A 21,510-nucleotide genomic window follows, 5' to 3' on the forward strand; every position below is an offset into this window, starting at 1 on the left:
TTTTAGTAACTACATCCTGTTAGGCGATACATCAGACAGCCAACTCTTTCCTCTATGAAACATGTATTTGAATCCACGTAAATTGACTTACCATGAGACATTGGCAAGCAATAGTGATTGTCAACAGAAATTATAGCAGATTCAATTCAAATTCAATCAGTCAAAATAAATAAGCTAGTCACACAATTAGCAAGAAAATATAATAACAATCATTACATAGGTGACAAGCTATAGGCTGTGCTTCGTCACATTTCGGAGTATGTCAATGCTGCCAGTGATATTAGCATCCTGTGAAACCATTTCCTCTTTTAGGGCATCCAGAACCTCATCAACCATAGAACTATTCGGCCTAAGAAGTAGAATGAAAAAAGAATAACTAAAGCAAATACAACAATGTGTAACTGGAACAAGAGAGGACAAGTCTAATCAGAAATTCAACGCGGGAAATACTGTAATAAAGAGGCAATGCAAGAGAGTTATAGCAGACTTTTACAAACATAATGTTATTGCTTATCACCATTGTTAAAAATGTTTTCACTGGAAACTGTAATGTTGCCATTGCCTTATTTAATATACACATAAGGGTGTTAATCTGTTGCCAAGAACTACTCAAGTGCATGCTAATCAGCAATCATCAGCAGCTGTAGAAGCTAACAAAATAGTACATTCTATATAAGTCAGCAGCATTACTAAATCAGTAGATAATCTTCCAGAATGACACATATTGATGCCATGAGGCAGTACTCCGCTGCAAATGCGACTTAATCGATGGTATTCAAAGGCTTAATTTCATAATCACTTGACATAGATGCTTAGAAAAATAACCTTTAATAGCACCCAAATCATAGACATAACTATATTTGCGCAAAACAATAGGTTGATCAATAAGAGCAACGATCCTGAATATAACTTTTTACTATATTAAATATGTTTACTATACTGAATTTTACTGAATAAAACTGTTTTTACTAATGTTAAGGCCTGTACCAATAGAGCCATTGTCAGTCAGTTTATGGAGTTGCATTTTTGCATCAGTGTGATGTAGCCTTTGCGGTCTAAACCATTGTAGAGAAGTATGCTGCACTTGCACTACCCCTGTTCAAATTGTACTTGCACTGTTCATCATGTATTAGCACTGTTCAAACTGTACTTGCACTGTTCATCATGTACTAGCGCTGTTCAAACTGTACTTGCACTGTTCATCATGCACTAGCGCTGTTCAAACTGTACTTGCACTGTTCATCATGTACTAGCGCTGTTCAAACTGTACTTGCACTGTTCATCATGTACTAGCGCTGTTCAAATTGTACTTGCACTGTTCATCATGCACTAGCGCTGTTCAATATGTACTAGCACTGTTCAACTTGTACTAGTACTGTTCAACTTGTACTAGTACTGTTCAACTTGTGCTAGCACTGTTCAACTTGTACTAGTACTGTTCAATACGTACTAGCACTGTTCAACTTGTACTAGTACTGCTCAATATGTACTAGCACTGTTCAACTTGTACTAGTACTGTTCAACTTGTGCTAGCACTGTTCAACTTGTATTAGTACTGTTCAATATGTACTAGCACTGTTCAACTTGTATTAGTACTGTTCAACTTGTGCTAGCACTGTTCAACTTGTACTAGTACTGTTCAATATGTACTAGCACTGTTCAACTTGTACTAGTACTGTTCAACTTGTGCTAGCACTGTTCAACTTGCACTAGCACTGTTCAACTTGTACTAGTACTGTTCAACTTGTACTAGCACTGTTCAACTTGTACTAGTACTGTTCAACTTGTACTAGTACAGTTCAACTTGCACTAGCACTGTTCAACTTGTACTAGCACTGTTCAACTTGTACTAGCACTGTTCAACTTGTACTAGTACTGTTCAACTTGTACTAGCACTGTTCAACTTTTACTAGCGCTGTTCATCTTGTACTAGTACTGTTCATCTTGTACTAGCATAGCTCCTTGTTTTATTTTTGACTCTAATCTTCCAGAATTTACATAGATTTTATCACTTCCTATAAGTAAAAGAACTGACCTTGGTAGTGAAGCTTACAACATCATGATTTTAGAGCTTGCATAGGTGTGCATAGATGTTTATAGATGTGCATAGATGTATACATAAACCTATGCACATCTACACACATCTATGTGCATAGATGTGTGTAGATGTTTATAGATGTGCATAGATGTATACATAGGCCTATGCACATCTACACACATCTATGTGCATAGATGTTTGTAGTTGTGTGTGGATGTGTGTAGATGTGTGTAGTTGTGTGTAGATGTGCATAGATGTCATAACCTAAGTTATGACCTAATACAATAGCTTGTGATGGTGCAGCTTGATACTGGCCTGAATACATACGCAACAGGAAAAACAAATTGAAATTGAGCAGCTTTAATAGACACCCCCTAATATTAAAGATCTGAAATATTTTAGCTATTCAAGCTTCTACTATTGTAAACGCTCTCATAAAAATTGCAAATTTTTTTCCACAAATACAAATTAAGATATATTGCAAACAAATACAAGACACACGCAAAGAAATTTTAAGCTCTTGTTGATAAAAAAAGCAATCTGGTAATCAGATTTAGCAGACTTGGACTTCCTGTGAAAAGATCGAACCATACCTGTTATGTGGATTAGCTGAAGGGTCACCGCTGACCTGACATCTAAGGAAATTGACCTCTCCGGCGAGTATGTCTACTTCTCTCTTATATTCTGAGCTTTTTGCAGTCAGCTCATTCGCCTATAAAAGTGAAACGAGACAATGTTTATACATAATAAAATATGTCACCTGTAAACTTTAGATCATGAGCCGACTGACTGTGACCCCACTCATTACCAGTAAGCATAGGACAGTGTTGTCTCATCATCTTCAGCTCAGAGTTGCTTTTTATGAATCACAATTTTCTTATTTGTAGAATGATACGAACTACTATTACTCACAAGTAGTTCAACTTAGTGACAGCTATTACTTATAGAGGACTTGAACTTGTAGCTATGAACCCGAATCATGCTAAGCCTTAGGTTACAGACCAATTTTAAAATGAACTCTCAGTAGGGGAGTTTGCAGCTAACAAACCACAAGCTGAGCAGCTATTTAGAGAACTTCTACCAGGATGGAGCACTACTAAACTTTAAACCAGTCGCATAAACGAGATAGCTACAACTCCTGTTGTAGAAATTACGCTATGCGGGTTTGTAAGTATTTATTCTATTATAGTAACACAGTTCGTGTGACCATTGCTTTCGGCTATAAATAATCATGTTTTTCAATAATATTTTTCAGTATTATTATGAACAATAACTGGCATAAGATGAGTAACAAGCCGCCTAATAAACTAAGAATTAACCCTTTTTCATTTTTCATAGGGGCTGACCCACTTATGGTAGGCCGACGCTGTCATTATCACATAGCATGCTCAGTTGAGTAAACCAATTTGACTCCCCCCCGAACCGTTCACACAGCAATGATTTCAGACAACACCAGGATCAATGTGAGCAGTGCCTTAAATCGATGATATGCTGTGCCTTGCTACATGTCAAAATCTATGCTGCCTCTTGACTAGTTGGAAAATGTAATTACTTCCTGGAAATTTTCCTACGCCTCCCTGCCACTGTATGTTTATGTACATAGACGCTCAGGAGCCGAGACGCATAGGGAAATCTCCAGGAAGTAACGTCATTTCCTAGCTAGTTAACAGAAAAAATGTTAACGTATAGCAAGGGACGGTATAAGATCTTATGGTAGAATTGATAATGATATGAATAACTCTACTAACAAGTAGTTCAATTTAGTGATAGCTATTACTTATAGCGTACTTGAACATGTAGCCATGAACCTGAATCTTGCTAAGCCTCAGGTTACATACCAATTTTAAAAAGAACTATTGGTGGGAAAGTTTGAAGCTAACAAACCACTAGCTGAGCAGCTATTTAAAGATATCCTGCAAGTATGGGGCTTTCCTAAACTTTAACTCAGCCGCATAAATGATATAGATATAATTCCTATAAGCCTGTATTCTATTATAGTAAACATAGTTCATTTGACCATTGCTTTCGGCTATAAAGAATCATGTTTTTCAATAATATTTTTCAATGTTATTACGAACAATGACTGGCATAAGATGAGCAACAAACCACCTGATAAACTAAGAATTAATCCTTTTTCTTTTTCATAGGGGCTGACCCACTTATGGTAGGACGGCGCTGCCATTATCACATAGCACGCTCAGCCGAGTGCACCAATGTGACTCACCCCGAATCGTTCGCATAGCAATGATCTTAGACAACTCCAAGATCAATGTGAGCAGTGCCTTAAATCAATGATGCACTGTGCCTTGATACGTGTTAAAATCTATGCTACCTCTTGATTAGTTGGCAAATGTAATTACTTCCTGAAAATTTTCCTGCGCCTCCTTGCTACTGTATATACAATGTACATACTCCTTAATGTATATTAATGTACATACACATCAAGGAGTGGAAACGCGTAGGAAAATATCCAAGAAGTAACTACATTTCCTAGCTAGTTAACCGAAAAAATGTTAACGTATAGCAAGGGACGGTATAAGATATTATGGTAGAATTGGTCTTCTTGATATTAAGAGTAGAGAAAATATGAGAACAAACCTTATGAGTAAGAGCCCTGTTCTCCTCATCCAGAGAATTCACCCTCTCCCTTAGCTTCCTGTGAACTTTCTCGTGCTCAACTTCATGCACATCCATGACCTTTAACCTCTCTCGACTCTTGCTGAGCTGTTTGCTGTACAACTGGTTGTCATGCTTGAGTTGCTTGTTCTCATTCCTACACATACCTAGTAACTTAATATCTATGGTTCATATCAAATAAAGCATTGGTTATTTATTCATGCATTCGCTATGGCCTTCATGTCTATGGACCACATTTTTACTAGAGTATTTATATCTATGATATATGTCTAATATTTATGCCTATGGTCCCCACAAGAATCAAAGAGTAAATTTTATGGATAGTTCCTAGGATATATTCTTCAGTTTATTTAAATAGATTTGAGCTGAGTTACTTAATTTTTCATTGCAACTTTTTACCGGCATCAATTTCGGAAAAACTAATTAGCCATCCATAGTAAGTTTTCACTAAAATTAGATGAAGGGACTTGTCAATAACCTCAAAACACTTAGCAATAATAGATGAATCGATCCGACAATTGGAAAGAGGAAACCTTCTCCTGTATGCTGATAGCAGAAATTCCTTTTAAACTAGGGAACAGTAGTGCCTCCATTTTTCTTATCTCACAAGGGAGAAGCTATCATGAAAAGTTTACTCGTGTACAATTCGGCTGGTGATTCACTCAGATCAAACTATAGAAAAATTCTTTTCGCACAGATCAGCTTGTGGAGCATTCCAACCTTCGACACCTCTGAGCAATCTATCTAACAACAGCAAATATGACCAATTGTTAATGCATGTCAGTTGTTACAGCTGTCACCTGCCTGTACTTTGCAGACATGTTCTGTATAGTAGCTGCCTGTGCTTCACATTCACTCCTCAGCTGCTCAACAAGTCTGTTCTGAGTGACATACATGTTCTCCATTTCATTCAACTGCTTACCTACACAAACATAAATGTAGTGTAAGAGTTTTCTGCTCCATGAACGTGCAGACAACTACTCATTTTGTGATGATTATACAAACTCTTCTTCTTTTTTCAGCTTTTCCCATTCCGGGGTGGCCACAGCATATGGTATATCCTGATACATGATATATTGTGACTGTTTGCCCATGAGATTTTTGGCATCCGAGCAATTGTGGATGGACGCCCTTCCTAAGACCATCAATGGTTATTATGTGATTCGAACCACTGACCTACTGATTACATACCAGCGTACTAACCACTGAACTACAGCTGCTCCGTGATTAATAAAACTCAAGTGTTAAATATTACTATAAATTCTATCTGAGGCATATTGGAGCATTACTAGCTGCAGACAAAGACAACTAATCAAATTTAAATAAATGATCAACTGGTTATCTTGAAAATGAGAGAATGGGAAGAAAAGAAAGCCCAAAATGAAAGAAAGTGGAGCGGCTGACCGAGATAATTAAAGACAAAATTTCAAACAAGATAAAATGAAAAAAATAATACTTGTTAACAGTTTATGCTTATCTAATGTTTGCCCAGCTCTGTACGTCTACTCCCACCTCTCCCCATGCAATTTCCATCTCCTGTATCACCAAGGCTACGCCTCTTTCCATCTATAACATGTAGGATTTCTTACTTTTACATATCTTAGTTTTTCATTTAGTTTTTATATAGTTTCATGTACCGTATTTGTTCTAATGCTATGTGCAAATGGCATACATATTTTTGTCAAGTTTTTGCCCGTAAAACAAATTAAAAAATACATTATAATATTATAAGAATATGGCATAAGGCGTGCAACTACAGTGAAATACAAAGTAAATATTGGAACAGCTAACTTTAAAAATTAAGGTATGACTGCACTTTCCAAGTCAATTAGGGAATGACAGATTATGTGACAGATGATAACCAGTCATAAATTAAACGATCCTAGGATATGAATAAATTATATAGTTTGAGATCATTCCGCCAACCAATATATCACTATACCAACCAAATTCCTGTCTCTTTTAGATGGTTTAGTTATTAGAAAACAATGCATGCTGTATTTGTCAAAAAGAGGACTCATTCTCTCATTCTACTTGTTCTTAGACAATACTAACTGTATCTTGACTCAGTTTCAGCAATAATTCGTTGAAGCTCCTCCTCTCTCTGCTCAAGCCTCCTCGTGACTGACTGCAGCTCATCATTGCGAGATCGGTCTATAGAGTTGTAGGCCATCTTGGACTGATGCAACTATGTGGATAAATCACAATGAGAAGATTCTATGTGAAACTACACGAATGAATGGCTCGCAACCTTCATAATGAAACTATCCAATGCAAGGCTACACTGTTTAGTAGCATTATAGAGTCATAGAGTTAGTCACTGTCATAGAGTTATATATAACAAGATAATAAGTAGAGTAAAAGTACAGAGACAGTTTGGTATACAGTCAGCATACAGATCGCAATAGCCTTTTATACAAAGCACCAGCGCTTTAGAGAATATATTTCATGTCAAAAACTGCTAGGAACTGCTTTAGTAGTTTATAATGTTCCTAGCTGAATCTGGGGAACTCAGTCTTCTGGTATGTAAACACTATTTCACAACCTGAAGAGTGCTTCCATATCAACAACATGTTAACAAGATTACACAGCCTGAAAAGTGCTGCCATATCAACAACATGTTAACAATATTACACAGCCTGAAAAGTGCTGCCATACCAACAACATGTTAACAATATTACACAACTGGAAGAGTGCTGCCATATTAACAACATGTTAAAAATATTTCACAACCTGAAGAGTGCTGCCTAATCAATGACATGCTAACAGTATTTCACAACCTGAAAAGTGCTGCCATATCAACAACATGTTAACAATGATGCACAGCTTGAAGAGTGCCTCCCATATCAAATCCTTGTTAACAACATTTCACAACCTGAAGAGTGCCGCCATATCAACAACATGTTAACAATATTACACAACTTGAAGAGTGCTGCCATATCAACAACATGTTAACAATATTACACAACCGAAAGAGTGCTGCCATATTAACAACATGTTAAAAATATTTCACAACCTGAAGAGTGCTGCCATATCAACAACATGTTAACAATATTACACAACCGGAAGAGTGCTGCCATATTAACAGCATGTTAAAAATATTTCACAACCTGAAGAGTGCTGCCTAATCAATGACATGCTAACAATATTACACGACCGAAAGAGTGCTGCCATATTAACAACATGTTAAAAATATTTCACAACCTGAAGAGTGCTGCCTAATCAATGACATGTTAACAATATTTCACAACCTGAAGAGTGCTGCCTAATCAATGACATGCTAACAATATTTCACAACCTGAAAAGTGCTGCCATATCAACAACATGTTAACAATATTACACAACTGGAAGACTGCTGCCATATTAACAACATGTTAAAAATATTTCACAACCTGAAGAGTGCTGCCTAATCAATGACCTGCTAACAATATTTCACAACCTGAAAAGTGCTGCCATATCAACAACATGTTTACAATATTTCACAACCTGAAGAGTGCTGCCATATCAACAACATGTTAACAATATTACACAACCGAAAGAGTGCTGCCATATCAACAACATGTTAAAAATATTTCACAACCTGAAGAGTGCTGCCATATCAACAACATGTTAACAATATTACACAACCGGAAGAGTGCTGCCATATTAACAACATGTTAAAAATATTTCACAACCTGAAGAGTGCTGCCTAATCAATGACATGCTAACAATATTACACAACCGAAAGAGTGCTGCCATATTAACAACATGTTAAAAATATTTCACAACCTGAAGAGTGCTGCCTAATCAATGACATGCTAACAATATTTCACAACCTGAAAAGTGCTGCCATATCAACAACATGTTAACAATATTGCACAGCTTGAAGAGTGCCCCCCATATCAAATCCTTGTTAACAACATTTCACAACCTGAAGAGTGCCGCCATATCAACAACGTGTTAACAATATTACACAACTTGAAGAGCGCTGCCATATCAACAACATGTTAACAATATTACACAACCGAAAGAGTGCTGCCATATTAACAACATGTTAAAAATATTTCACAACCTGAAGAGTGCTGCCATATCAACAACATGTTAACAATATTACACAACCGGAAGAGTGCTGCCATATTAACATGTTAAAAATATTTCACAACCTGAAGAATGCTGCCTAATCAATGACATGTTAACAATATTTCACAACCTGAAGAGTGCTGCCTAATCAATGACACGTTAACAATATTTCACAACCTGAAGAGTGCTGCCTAATCAATGACAGCTAACAATATTTCACAACCTGAAAAGTGCTGCCATATCAACAACATGTTAACAATATTACACAGCTTGAAGAGTGCTGCCATATCAACAACATGTTAACAATATTTCACAACCTGAAGAGTGCTGCCATATCAACAATTTTTTAACAGAGTGCTTATCGTGATTCAAAGAAGTCAGCAACTCAGCCAAGAACCTTCATAAAAACTACATTTGGTCTTCCTAGTTTTCTTATATGCTGTTGTTTCATTACAACCTACACAAACAGTAATGCCTGAGACTACAATGTTTCATTACAACGTACACTAACAGTAATGCCTGAGACTGCACATGCATCATCAAATAACTAGACTTGTTTCAAGTTGTAGCCAAACCTACGCATGCCTTTCAGCTAATTATCAAAAGATTAACTCTTCAACGAGTCTGCAAGTTGGCGATTATATGAAACAGAGTCTGCATGTTTATGTCTATACATTATGTCTATGCATGTTTATGTCTATACATTATGTCTGCATGTTTATGTCTATACATTATGTCTGCATGTTTATGTCTATACATTATGTCTGCATGTTTATGTCTATACATTATGTCTATGCATGTTTATGTCTATACATTATGTCTATGCATGTTTATGTCTATACATTATGTCTACATGCTTACGTCAACATATGTATGTCTATGAGTTCATGCCTGCGTACTCAGCTCGATGTCAAGAATTACATAAATCATAAAGTACCTGTTTATCTAGGTCCTGATTGGCTCTTGTAAGTTTGACGGCTTCCTCTTTGGAGAGTACGAGCTCTCTCTCATTCTTATCAAGCCGAGCTCGTACATTCTCCAGTTCTTGTTTCACTCGAAGCACTGCCTGAAAAGTAGTAAAACAATGAAGCACGTAACCAACCAGCTATTGGTAAAAAGCTATTGGTAAATATTTTTGTTTCCAAAATAACACAATTATTGAGTTGGTAACGCTAAAGCTTACCTCAATATAAATAGTAGCCTGCATATTGGATGTTTATAACGAGTATAGTAAGCCATTACTGAAACCGATTGCAAAGTGAACTGTGCCATGTAGTGGTAGAGTGAACTGTATCACATAGGGGTGGAGTGAACTGTATCACTTAGCGGTGGAGTGAACTGTATCACTTAGCGGTGGAGTGAACTGTACCACATAGTGGTGAAGTGAACTGTACCACATAGGGGTGAAGTGAACTGTACCACATAGTGGTGGAGTGAACTGTACCACATAGCGGTGGAGTGAACTGTACCACAAAGTGGTGAAGTGAACTGTACCACATAGGGGTGAAGTGAACTGTACCACATAGGGGTGGAGTGAACTGTACCACATAGTGGTGAAGTAAACTGTACCACATAGGGGTGAAGTGAACTGTACCACATAGTGGTGGAGTGAACTGTACCACATAGCGGTGGAATGAACTGTACCACATAGCAGTAGAGTGAACTGTACCACATAGGGGTGGAGTGAACTGTACCACATAGGGGTGGAGTGAACTGTACCACATAGCGGTGGAGTGAACTGTACCACATAGCAGTAGAGTGAACTGTACCACATAGCGGTGGAGTGAACTGTACCACATAATGATGGAGTGAACTGTACCACATAGCGGTAGAGTGAACTGTACCACATAGGGATGGAGTGAACTGTACCACATAGGGGTGGAGTGAACTGTACTACATAGCAGTGAAGTGAACTGTACCACAAAGTGGTAGAGTGAATTGTACCACATAGGGGTGGAGTGAACTGTACCACAAAGTGGTAGAGTGAATTGTACCACATGTAAAATTCTGAATGTTCAAATTAAGATTCATAAATTACCTCATCCTTAATTTGCTCAACTTTTATTATTCTGTTCTTCAGTTTGTTTCTGTCCTCTACGGCCATGTCTCTTTCGCAAGCTAATTGTGTGAGGTCCACACGACGCCCCGTTGTGCTCTGAAAAACATAACAAATAAGGATTTCATATCAGTCTCAGATTCCATAATTGTAGATGAAATTTGCAAGACATGAATAAGATCACAGGCCAGCCTAGACAAACCTCAACTATGCTGCTGTGAAAAATTGCCAGCTCATTCTTGACCTTGGTCAGCTCTGTAGCAGCGTCGTCTTTTTCCCGACCGAGCTTCTCCAGCATGGCCTACGACAGAAAAGAATCACGTCTCTAATGAAGAATTCGCATATCTTGTCCAGAAACATAGTTATTTATGAATGTATAACATGAGTGCAAGAGTAGATTCGTTCGCTTGAGATACGGTAGCAAAACCGACCTGCCATTTTCTTAAGTGAGCACAGCGAATAGAACTTTAAAATTTTTTAGTCTGGTACCAGTCAGGTTCTAATGCTATTGCTGCTTCTTTACATAGGAGTTATGAGTGCATTTGCAGCATTAATAGCCTGTGGTCAGTAAATGGATGACAATTTTTCACAGAAAAAGGAATAATTGTTTTTTATATCTATTTTTGTACACATAAAAGATTTTTTATTCTTCATAGAAAAATGAAAAATTGTTTATATCTACAAAAATTGGCAATAAAACTAAGTTAAGAACTCCCAGCATAACTCGAACTCTGTACGGAAATGAGAAAGACAATAAAGATGCGTAGGAATTAAGGAAACAAACTGCAAAATGGGGGCAGGTTACAAACCTCTCTGAGGTTATGCAGTATCGTCTAATGCAAAACAAAAATCAGTATTAAACCTCTTAGTATGTTTAATACTAGTATGTTAGTATGTTTAATACTAGTATGTTAGTATGTTTAATACTAGTATGTTAGTATGTTTCAAATGTGCAGTGATTGAAACTATTGAGACTAACTAAAAATCCCCAACTTATCAAAAGCACTAATATTTCTAATAGACAGTAGGATTTTAAGAAAGCAATATTTCGGAATAAATGCAAAGGATAATTCTTAATGGAAAGCCTAGTTTCTTTTAAGTCTTTCTATTTTTTGCACCTTGCAATAATTGTGAGAAGAACGCAATTGCCAAACAAAAAACATCTCCTAATGTTAGCATCTAGCTCCTAGTAATGCATATAATATGTCTGCTAATAAAACCATGTGTTCTGTCTCCTAATAAAACCGTGTGATCTGTCTGCTAATAAAACCATGTGATCTGTCTCCTAATAAAACCGTGTGATCTGTCTCCTAATAAAACCATGTGATCTGTCTGCTAATAAAACCATGTGATCTGTCTCCTAATAAAACCATGTGATCTGTCTGCTAATAAAACCATGTGTTCTGTCTCCTAATAAAACCATGTGATCTGTCTGCTAATAAAACCATGTGATCTGTCTCCTAATAACACCATGTGATCTGTCTGCTAATAAAACCATGTGATCTGTCTCCGAATAAAACCATGTGATCTGTCTGCTAATAAAACCATGTGATCTGTCTCCTAATAAAACCATGTGATCTGTCAGCTAATAAAACCGTGTGATCTGTCTCCTAATAAAACCGTGTGATCTGTCTGCTAATAAAACCGTGTGATCTGTCTCCTAATAAAACCGTGTGCTCTGTCTGCTAATAAAACCATGTGATCTGTCTCCTAATAAAACCATGTGATCTGTCTCCTAATAAAACCATGTGATCTGTCTCCTAATAAAACCATATAATATGTCTGCTAATAAAACCGTGTGATCTGTCTCCTAATAAAACCGTGTGATCTGTCTGCTAATAAAACCATGTGATCTGTCTCCTAATAAAACCATGTGATCTGTCTGCTAATAAAACCATGTGATCTGTCTCCTAATAAAACCGTGTGATCTGTCTGCTAATAAAACCATGTGATCTGTCTGCTAATAAAACCATGTGATCTGTCTGCTAATAAAACCATGTGATCTGTCTCCTAATAAAACCATGTGATCTGTCTGCTAATAAAACCGTGTGATCTGTCTCCTAATAAAACCGTGTGATCTGTCTGCTAATAAAACCGTGTGATCTGTCTCCTAATAAAACCGTGTGATCTGTCTCCTAATAAAACCATGTGATCTGTCTCCTAATAAAACCATGTGATCTGTCTGCTAATAAAACCATGTGATCTGTCTCCTAATAAAACCATGTGATCTGTCTGCTAATAAAACCGTGTGATCTGTCTGCTAATAAAACCATGTGATCTGTCTGCTAATAAAACCATGTGATCTGTCTGCTAATAAAACCATGTGATCTGTCTCCTAATAAAACCATGTGATCTGTCTCCTAATAAAACCATGTGTTCTGTCTCCTAATAAAACCATATAATATGTCTGCTAATAAAACCGTGTGATCTGTCTGCTAATAAAACCATGTGATCTGTCTGCTAATAAAACCATGTGATCTGTCTGCTAATAAAACCATGTGATCTGTCTCCTAATAAAACCATGTGATCTGTCTCCTAATAAAACCATGTGTTCTGTCTCCTAATAAAACCATATGATCTGTCTGCTAATAAAACCATGTGATCTGTCTGCTAATAAAACCGTGTGATCTGTCTCCTAATAAAACCATGTGATCTGTCTCCTAATAAAACCATGTGATCTGTCTCCTAATAAAACCATGTGTTCTGTCTCCTAATAAAACCATATAATATGTCTGCTAATAAAACCGTGTGATCTGTCTGCTAATAAAACCATGTGATCTGTCTGCTAATAAAACCATGTGATCTGTCTGCTAATAAAACCATGTGATCTGTCTCCTAATAAAACCGTGTGATCTGTCTCCTAATAAAACCATGTGATCTGTCTCCTAATAAAACCGTGTGATCTGTCTGCTAATAAAACCATGTGATCTGTCTCCTAATAAAACCGTGTGATCTGTCTCCTAATAAAACCATGTGATCTGTCTCTTAATAAAACCATGTGATCTGTCTCCTAATAAAACCATGTGAATACCTACTTTGAGCTGACTCTCAGCATCATTTGCTTGCTTCAGCCGCCTATCTAGTTCAGTTATCTCATTCTTAACTTCCTGTCGAGCAGAAGTTTTCATTTCTGTGAGAACTCTCTTGTGCTCGGCAGTTGCTGCCTGCAGTCTCTCACGAAGACATGACAGCTCCTCAGACATCTGCTCCCTCTCCAATAAGGCCTGTAAGAAATTGCAAAGCAGAAATGTGTATGCATTCCCAAGGCAGATAGATGGATATACACAACTAGCTAACTAGCTGGAGCACCAAACAGGAAACTATGTAGACTATGAATCATATGTACATATAAAAAATTTAAAAAAATAACAAGACAAGTGATAAAGGACACACGGGAAGAAGGTGAAAGAAATTCCACAATAGATCATTAGGAGCGCTTTTGGATTTGCTATGCGTAGCCAAAAGGTTCAAGCAAATATGATGTGTATTACCCAATCATGACAAGTGATTAGCAATAAGGGTAAGAGAAAAGCATCTGTTTACGCCAGTACAAGTCATCAACTTGGAGTTATTCTTATTGATATGTGATCGACCCCTTCAACTCACTGAGTGCGTACACTCATGTACCTCACTCAAGACAAAAACTAATGTAATCCATCTACATATGCAATCGTGAAAAGTAGGCAATTTTGGTTCGACTGTCACAGACATATGCTTTCATATAACACATATAACGTGTATGCTATCATGTAACACATATGCTATTATGCAACATGTATTCCACCATGTAACACCTATGTCATCGAGTAACACGAAAACACTCATGTAACATGTATGGTCTCATGTAATATGTATGCCATTAAGTAACATGTATGCTCTCATGTAACATGTATGCCATTAAGTAACATGTATGCTATCATGCAACGTGTATGCTATTGTGTAACACATATGCTAATGTGTAACAAGAATGCTGCCATATAGCACATACACAATAGTGTACTATGTATGCTATCATACAACATGTATGGTCACATATAGCACATAAGCTATCACGTAATATTTATGTTATCATACAACACCTACAGCATCCTACAAAAGACAATAAGGCATATGGCTAGAGGCATAAGATGACAGGTGGCTAGAGACTCAACATACTGGTGCTTAGAGGACACAGTGAGGCTAGCAATTAGGTAGACAGAACGAAGCAAGTGAATAAAAATGTGCAATAAAGCAGATCACTCAAACACAAACAAGTTTGAATAAAATAAACATCCATGATTCAGGCAACTGGCATGACAGAAAAAAGGAGGTGAGACAGTGATTATACTGCAACAAGGCAAATGGTTAGAAACAGTCCTACAAAATTAAAAACGCGCATGAGATTTGTGAAAGTTGTTTTAGATTAAATTAAGCGTAAAACTGCATTGCATGAAAGTCAATCCAAGCAAAACCGAGACAACATTGGAAAATTATACAATATGTAAACGAAGCAATGAAATACTGCTAAAATATTCAGTGATTGTGAAAGAGGAGCATAGACCTGGCGGAGAGTAAATATAAAATGGCAGCCCTAAGGAAGTGGGCTTAGCTGTCAGATTTTCCCAACATATTATATAATGTACCGATATAATACATACAACACCCTGGAATATAAAATTTAAGAAACCATACCAACCAACACCTTATCTGAGATCTGATAATACGCAATATAATCTAAGATCATTATAAAAAGCCTGTTTCAGAAATTACCTGGGTTTTGTCTATGTTGGCCTGTTCTGTGATTTCGATCCCCACCTTGACCTTTTGAGCCGCTAACATTTCTCTGTCTTGCATATCAGCTAGCTGATGCTTAATATTGGAAAGTGTGGCTATCAACTCATCCTTCTCCCTACAGCATACTTACGCTAAGGATCTCGAGTAGTAAAACTGTTATCAAACACATCAACAAACTGAAAGAAAGGTCCACCTAAAAGTCAAATTTAAATCTAGTTAGATTTTAAAAAGCTTCAACAAAGTAGCTATGCTTCTATGCTATGCAGAGCTTCTATGTTGCAAAGTAGTAGCCACTTGTCGGAACTTGTCATAAAACATGAGAATTCTGACAGTAACGTGTCTCAATTGTCAGTAATGTGTCAGTATCTGTCAGTAATGTGTCAGTATCTGTCAGTAATGTGCCAATATCTGTCAGTAAGATGACATGATCTGTCAGTAAGTTTCTATGATCATTGACAAAATAGAGTTGCTCTGTAAGCCGTGAGCTGTCAGTAAGGTGTCATGACGTGTCAGTAATATGACATGGTTAGTCAACAAAATGACATGATCAACCAATATGGTGTCGTGATTAATCATTAGTATATCAAAATCTGTCAGTACGGTGGCATGTGTTTCCGATAAAATGGCAGATGTGAGCAAGTTGTCACTGCAATAAACTCTAAGCGCTAAAATTAATTTATTTTGTTTCCAACTATGACTTAGGCCAGTAGACTTACTGCTGCAGTTGGTCTACAGTAGCCGACTGGTTAGAATGGGCAGCTATTACTGCTTCACGTTGACCACACTTGAAACAAACTCCCACTGACTTCCTGTTGCCACTCTCATCATATGCCGACTGACATTCTTGGATGAGCAGTCGTGACCGCATTTCTTCAGCTCTCTGCTCAGCAGCATGCAGAGCATCCCTGCAGTAAACAAGTCAAAGGAACGATGACAAGAATATTTTGTGACAAAAGTTCATATGACCGAACTATCCTATGGTCAAACAAATGAATCCACACGCGCAGACAATGCAAAAAAAATAAACTCGTAATGCGCAGCATTTAAAACAAACATAATATTTTGTAGCACACATTTCTTAATTAGAATGAAATGAATAAGAAATACTCTGATCTATCCGAAGTCATCTACATGACTGATATATGTCACTGTAGTTTTGGTTACAGGTATGTGGCCTTTAAAAGGTCCTAAAATCTGGAGTGAGAATGAAAATTCCCTTGATACTACTCTATATAACCTACACACTTGACTTACTTGGTCGATGCAAGCTGTTGCTCTAAAATGCCGGCCTTGGAGGCATGGAGGCTCTTTAAAAGTTCAAGGTCATTTCTGTGTTTCGATAGAGCTTGCTTGTCTGACAGTTGGGTAGCAGGTGTCTCTGGTTTTGAATTGTCTAGGACATTCTAAAATCAAATATGCGAAGAAAGAACAACCGAGAAACTAAATGAACATAACAAACCGAGGCAGACGTAAAGTTAAATTAGTTAAGCATAAGGCCCAGGTCTACCTTTGCCCCAAACTCTCAACACCCACCCAGTATCTTGCAACAAACACTATTATATAGACATACTTGCAAGACTAAAACTCTAACTTTGTATAAAATATTTATATAAATATATTTATATCTATATATAAATCTCAAAGTTTGTATGTGTGTGTTTCGGTTTGTCCAGCTACAGTTATTAAAGTTTAGGAATGAAATATCCGTCTCGTGCTAGATTTGATCGCGGAATCTCCTAATGGTCAGGAAAATATCTTACTGATTAAGCTATGTGAGATGCATCGAACTCTCAGGCGATATGAGCCCTTATGTCAGTAAAATAGGCATAGCATTCTGTGTCACGCAACGTGACTAAAGCTTGCCCTCACGGCTCATTTTGGTGAGTTTAGCAATACGGATAGTAGCACACTCAAATTAGACTTTGGCAATGTACCAGGCTAATGGTAAGTAGCAGGCAACTACATTACCTGACAGTGTTTATAGGCTGTTTTTAATGCCCGTGCAACGCCGGAAATTTCGGTAGGCTTGTGAAACACAAAATAAGCTACTACAGTTTGGCATTCATTTACCATTCCATGAAAGTTCATAGAGCACAACAAAACTACTAATCAGAAAAAAATCTGAAAGCGGCATAATAAAAACCACAAGTAATCCGGGTCAACCATATCAATTAAGCGCAGACACATCACCTTGGCAACAGTAATGGGTCAAGGCTAGTAATTGACGGGTACCTACCTTGATTATAGCAGAGGTTTGTTGAGCAGACACTATCCTTGCATTCTCCTCTAGAATGTCGTTTAGATGCACTTTGTATGTAGATAACTCTCCCTAAGGGTGACACAAATGGACATGATCAGAGATGTTTCACACACAGGGAAATAATAGCCATTCAGTTGAACACTCCAAAATTTGGACCTTTGAAATGTAGAGTGAGTCTCCCATTTTAATAGATTACAAAGGGAGACAATCAACCAAAGGTATTCAAGGTTTTGAGATTTAACTTTTATGAAGATTTGAGATTTAACTTTTATGAAGATTTGAGATAAAATAATTTCTGGATAGTGATTGTTAGTACTATATATATATAAACCTCAAAGTTTGTCATTCGTCTTAGCGATTAAAAGTCCAGGCTTAGCGATTAAAATCTAGCAATGAAAATCCGTGTCTCACAGGATTTGATCTTGGAACCTCCCTTACACAAGGCGAGAAGCTAAGCTGTTAGGCTACACGGAATACAATGGATCCATTGGGCGATAGGAGTCGCTATCTGGGTTAAAATGGCGCAGCGTCACTAAAGCTTGCTCTCACGGCTCTTATTAGTAAGTTTAGTAATACTGATACTAGCTTACTCAAATTAGCCAATGGCAACTATATTGCCTGCCACTGTTTATAAGCTGTTTTTAATACCAGCGCAATGCCGGGTATTCGGCTATTCAATATAAAAACAAAAGACGTCAAACAGAGCTTAAATATATTCCTTCTTTACTTTGAGCTGACAAAAGAGTTAATGCAAAGCTCAGCTATCAATATCAAAAGCTTCAGGGCGGACTTCTTTCTACTTCATAAATAACTTTCAACTCAGGTTGAGAGAAGATTACTGGTTGAATGGAGAGCCTAAGTTAAGTTTTAATAGACCATGATATAGTCTCAATCGGAGTTCTATTTGATGTTGAAGCTCTGAAATGAGTTATAAATTTTGGATGCAAAGATTGAGTATTCAAAGGGTGGAACTCTTCTCACAACAAAAAAACAATAATCCCATGCGTCGATGTAGTAGTCAGATGCATCAGGGCACCCTCAACACCAAAGGTATAGTAGCCTAAGAGAAACTGTGCTGTACTTTTCTACGGCTAGCATCAGCTTTACAAAGCCAAGTGGAGACAAAAAGCATAACAAGATATTTAATGTATATACCGATAAATGAAATGTTGTATTTAAGTATTTTTGATAACTATTTTTGTATAATTCATATTCTGTGTAGTTACATATCTATTTTACATTGAATTTCTTCATTTGAATGCATTTTGAACATCATTATAAAATATACTCATTGGCAATCGGTAAGCCAATCACAATAGAAAAGCAGATGCAAATATTATGCATTGCTAATGAGTGTGGACTTATGGTAATGTGCATCTGCACCACCTGCAACATCACAACTCCCAAATTGTTCCAACATTTCTTTGGTGTGCTAGGGTTTGAGAGTTTTGAAAAGCAAAAATACAAGAAACAAACGAAAAAAATTAACTCATCACAAACCCATTTTATTTGTGATGCGTAAATATTTAATTAACAAGTAACTTAACACCTCATAAGAAATGCATACATCAAAAAAATTAAAATAATTTTAGGAATTGTAAATGAACCAAGAAAAGTAAACTTCCTACTGACAAACAACTAGATGAGTCACTAGATTACAAGAGAAATAACTGCTGGAAGGTAAGAGAAGACAAATCCTATGAGGAAGCAAGACTACCTGGCATAGTCTTAGCTCAGACTCCAGCTGTCGTATATATGCTGACTGATGTTGTATAACTCCAACTGTCTCCTCAGGGCTAGGTAAGGTCATTGACCTTGGTGGCTTGAGATGTCTGGCATCATAATCCTATTGCAAAATTTAGGAAAGCATTGCAAATCAGTATAACTAGAAATAGATCAGCCTCTAATCGCTGATCTATGCATAGAAGTCATTCAGGTAACCTCTGCGTAACATACAGAGCTTATTTTATTTATTATTATAATTTATTATCACTTATTATTATTTATTTTATAACCCTAACAAATGTCAAGAGTCTCACTGCTGAACGGTGTATAGATATTACACAGGTAAACGCCGTCTATTAGACAAAGAATAGACTAGGTTATAGCATTTGTATGTTAATACTAAAAAGTTTACAGAGGTAATTGCTGACCAGGGTGGAGTGTTGCACTAACGCCATGAAAAAACATAAATCAGCGAAAGCAGTGCTGTAAGAAATCTGTGCTAATTTCAAGTAAATGATAACTGCTCTACACACTTATTATATCATAAGTTTCTATGTTTCAATCATACCATAAATCCCAAAGAAGGTAATTAACCGTATTAGATAATGATCAAATTGATTAAAAGCTTGCTCATGGAGTTGTGAGGTTTAAAACAAAGAAAACTGTTTCAAGACAAAATACTTTAGCTTTTTCCCTTGGATTATGTTCTCCAAGCATGTGACGTAGCTGATGAGCGGCACTAGATGTGGCTGGACGAAGGTTTGTGTCTCCTCCTCTAACTGGAGAGACAGAAACTGGACGTCTTGAAAGTTTAGGTCTAAGTGCAGCCAATGAACGAGATGCCCGTTCTAAAAAGTGATCAAACTAGACTCATGACCGCAAAAAAATGTTGCCGAGTACTAGATGGTAAACTATGCAGTGAGCCATCTCAGAACGCACTCTCGTTAAAATCTTTACACATACTAGCAAAGAGTGTCAATAATAAGCAGTCTTTACCGACCTAGCAATGTATAGTTGTGCAGTGATTAACATAATCCAAAAACCGTTTGATATAAAATTTTACGTATTTATTTAGCATTTAAAATACTAGTAGCACAGCAATTTCAATTATCAAGCTCACGAAGCTAGTTTTCAGCGATGCATCGTAGAAAGCTACATGCTCGTCCCCCGCCTTTTTGCATTAACTAATGTTTCAGCAGGAATGTCAGTAATTAGATTGAGAATCTGCAACAACAATCACGAATTAAAGTTGCTAAAACCAATAACCAAGTAAAAAGTAAAAGCATTTATGTGTTCTGTTTGGAGAAAATTGTTTTGTTCGAACAAAGGTTATAGGGTGCAGACCCAGAAGATGAAGAGTCCGATTAGTGTAGTTGGAATTATAGAGACAAACGTAAGCCAATTTAAAAATACAAAATAAGTTTTAACCAGATTATTGCTAACCGTGGTCGGGTTTGTGTGGTGATGGCATTGTAAAATTTTAAATAACTATTTGTCTCCTACATCATGGAAATTTCTAAGCCCTTCGGAGAACACAAATAAAAATTTAAAAGTCGCGTTAGTGTAAGAGCCAGCAACTGTTGCTATTTTATGTTTGATAATATTGCGCTGCATCTAAGCACCTGCACGTTACCGTTTTGGACTACGCTTTATTTAGACTAGTTATTAGTAGTATCTTCTAAGAACATCGTTAAGAGCTATTTTGTTCTATACAGACTAGCGGTATTGAAACGGATCAACTATCGTCGTTTAGAAAATCGCACGTATAGAAAATATAGGAAGCAACTCCCATTTCGAATGCTCCTTTGTTTTATACCGATCCTCTTTTAGAATAATTATGGTATTGGAATAAGCCAAATTGAATGTTTCAGAAATAGGTGAAGAGTACTACTACTACTACGGAGTTCATCTGTGCGCTGTCTTTCGACTAAAATCGTCCAAAACGCTGTTAAAAACATTCAG

General features: G+C 36.9%; 1 protein-coding gene across 1 annotated transcript; it reads right to left on the reverse strand.

Moving 5' to 3' along the window:
• LOC137399868 (serologically defined colon cancer antigen 8 homolog) lies at nt 1-21,104 on the reverse strand. The gene is made up of 16 exons (XM_068086120.1): nt 20,992-21,104; nt 20,230-20,396; nt 19,541-19,669; nt 17,800-17,892; nt 16,818-16,966; nt 16,280-16,468; nt 15,540-15,678; nt 13,826-14,014; nt 10,993-11,091; nt 10,773-10,889; nt 9,672-9,800; nt 6,731-6,863; nt 5,480-5,597; nt 4,637-4,811; nt 2,632-2,750; nt 1-349 (listed from the first exon to the last, which is right to left on the reverse strand). The coding sequence occupies exons 1-16, from the start codon at nt 21,017-21,019 to the stop codon at nt 229-231; spliced, it is 2,094 nt and encodes a 697-aa protein (XP_067942221.1). The 5' UTR covers nt 21,020-21,104; the 3' UTR covers nt 1-228.
• Nucleotides 21,105-21,510: the final 406 nt, after the last annotated feature.

Source organism: Watersipora subatra, chromosome 7, assembly GCF_963576615.1.
Source record: "Watersipora subatra chromosome 7, tzWatSuba1.1, whole genome shotgun sequence".
Lineage (NCBI taxonomy): Eukaryota > Metazoa > Bryozoa > Gymnolaemata > Cheilostomatida > Watersiporidae > Watersipora > Watersipora subatra.

Bases quoted from the DNA above. Each gene is read 5' to 3' on its own strand.
- LOC137399868 (XM_068086120.1), bottom strand. From the start codon at position 21,019: ATGCCATCACCACACAAACCCGACCACG. The intron at 17,893-19,540 runs GTAGTCTTGCTT...TGTCACCCTTAG, and splicing joins CTGAGCTAAGACTATGCCAG to GGAGAGTTATCTACATACAA. The intron at 16,469-16,817 runs GTAAGTCAAGTG...TGTTTACTGCAG, and splicing joins CAACAGCTTGCATCGACCAA to GGATGCTCTGCATGCTGCTG.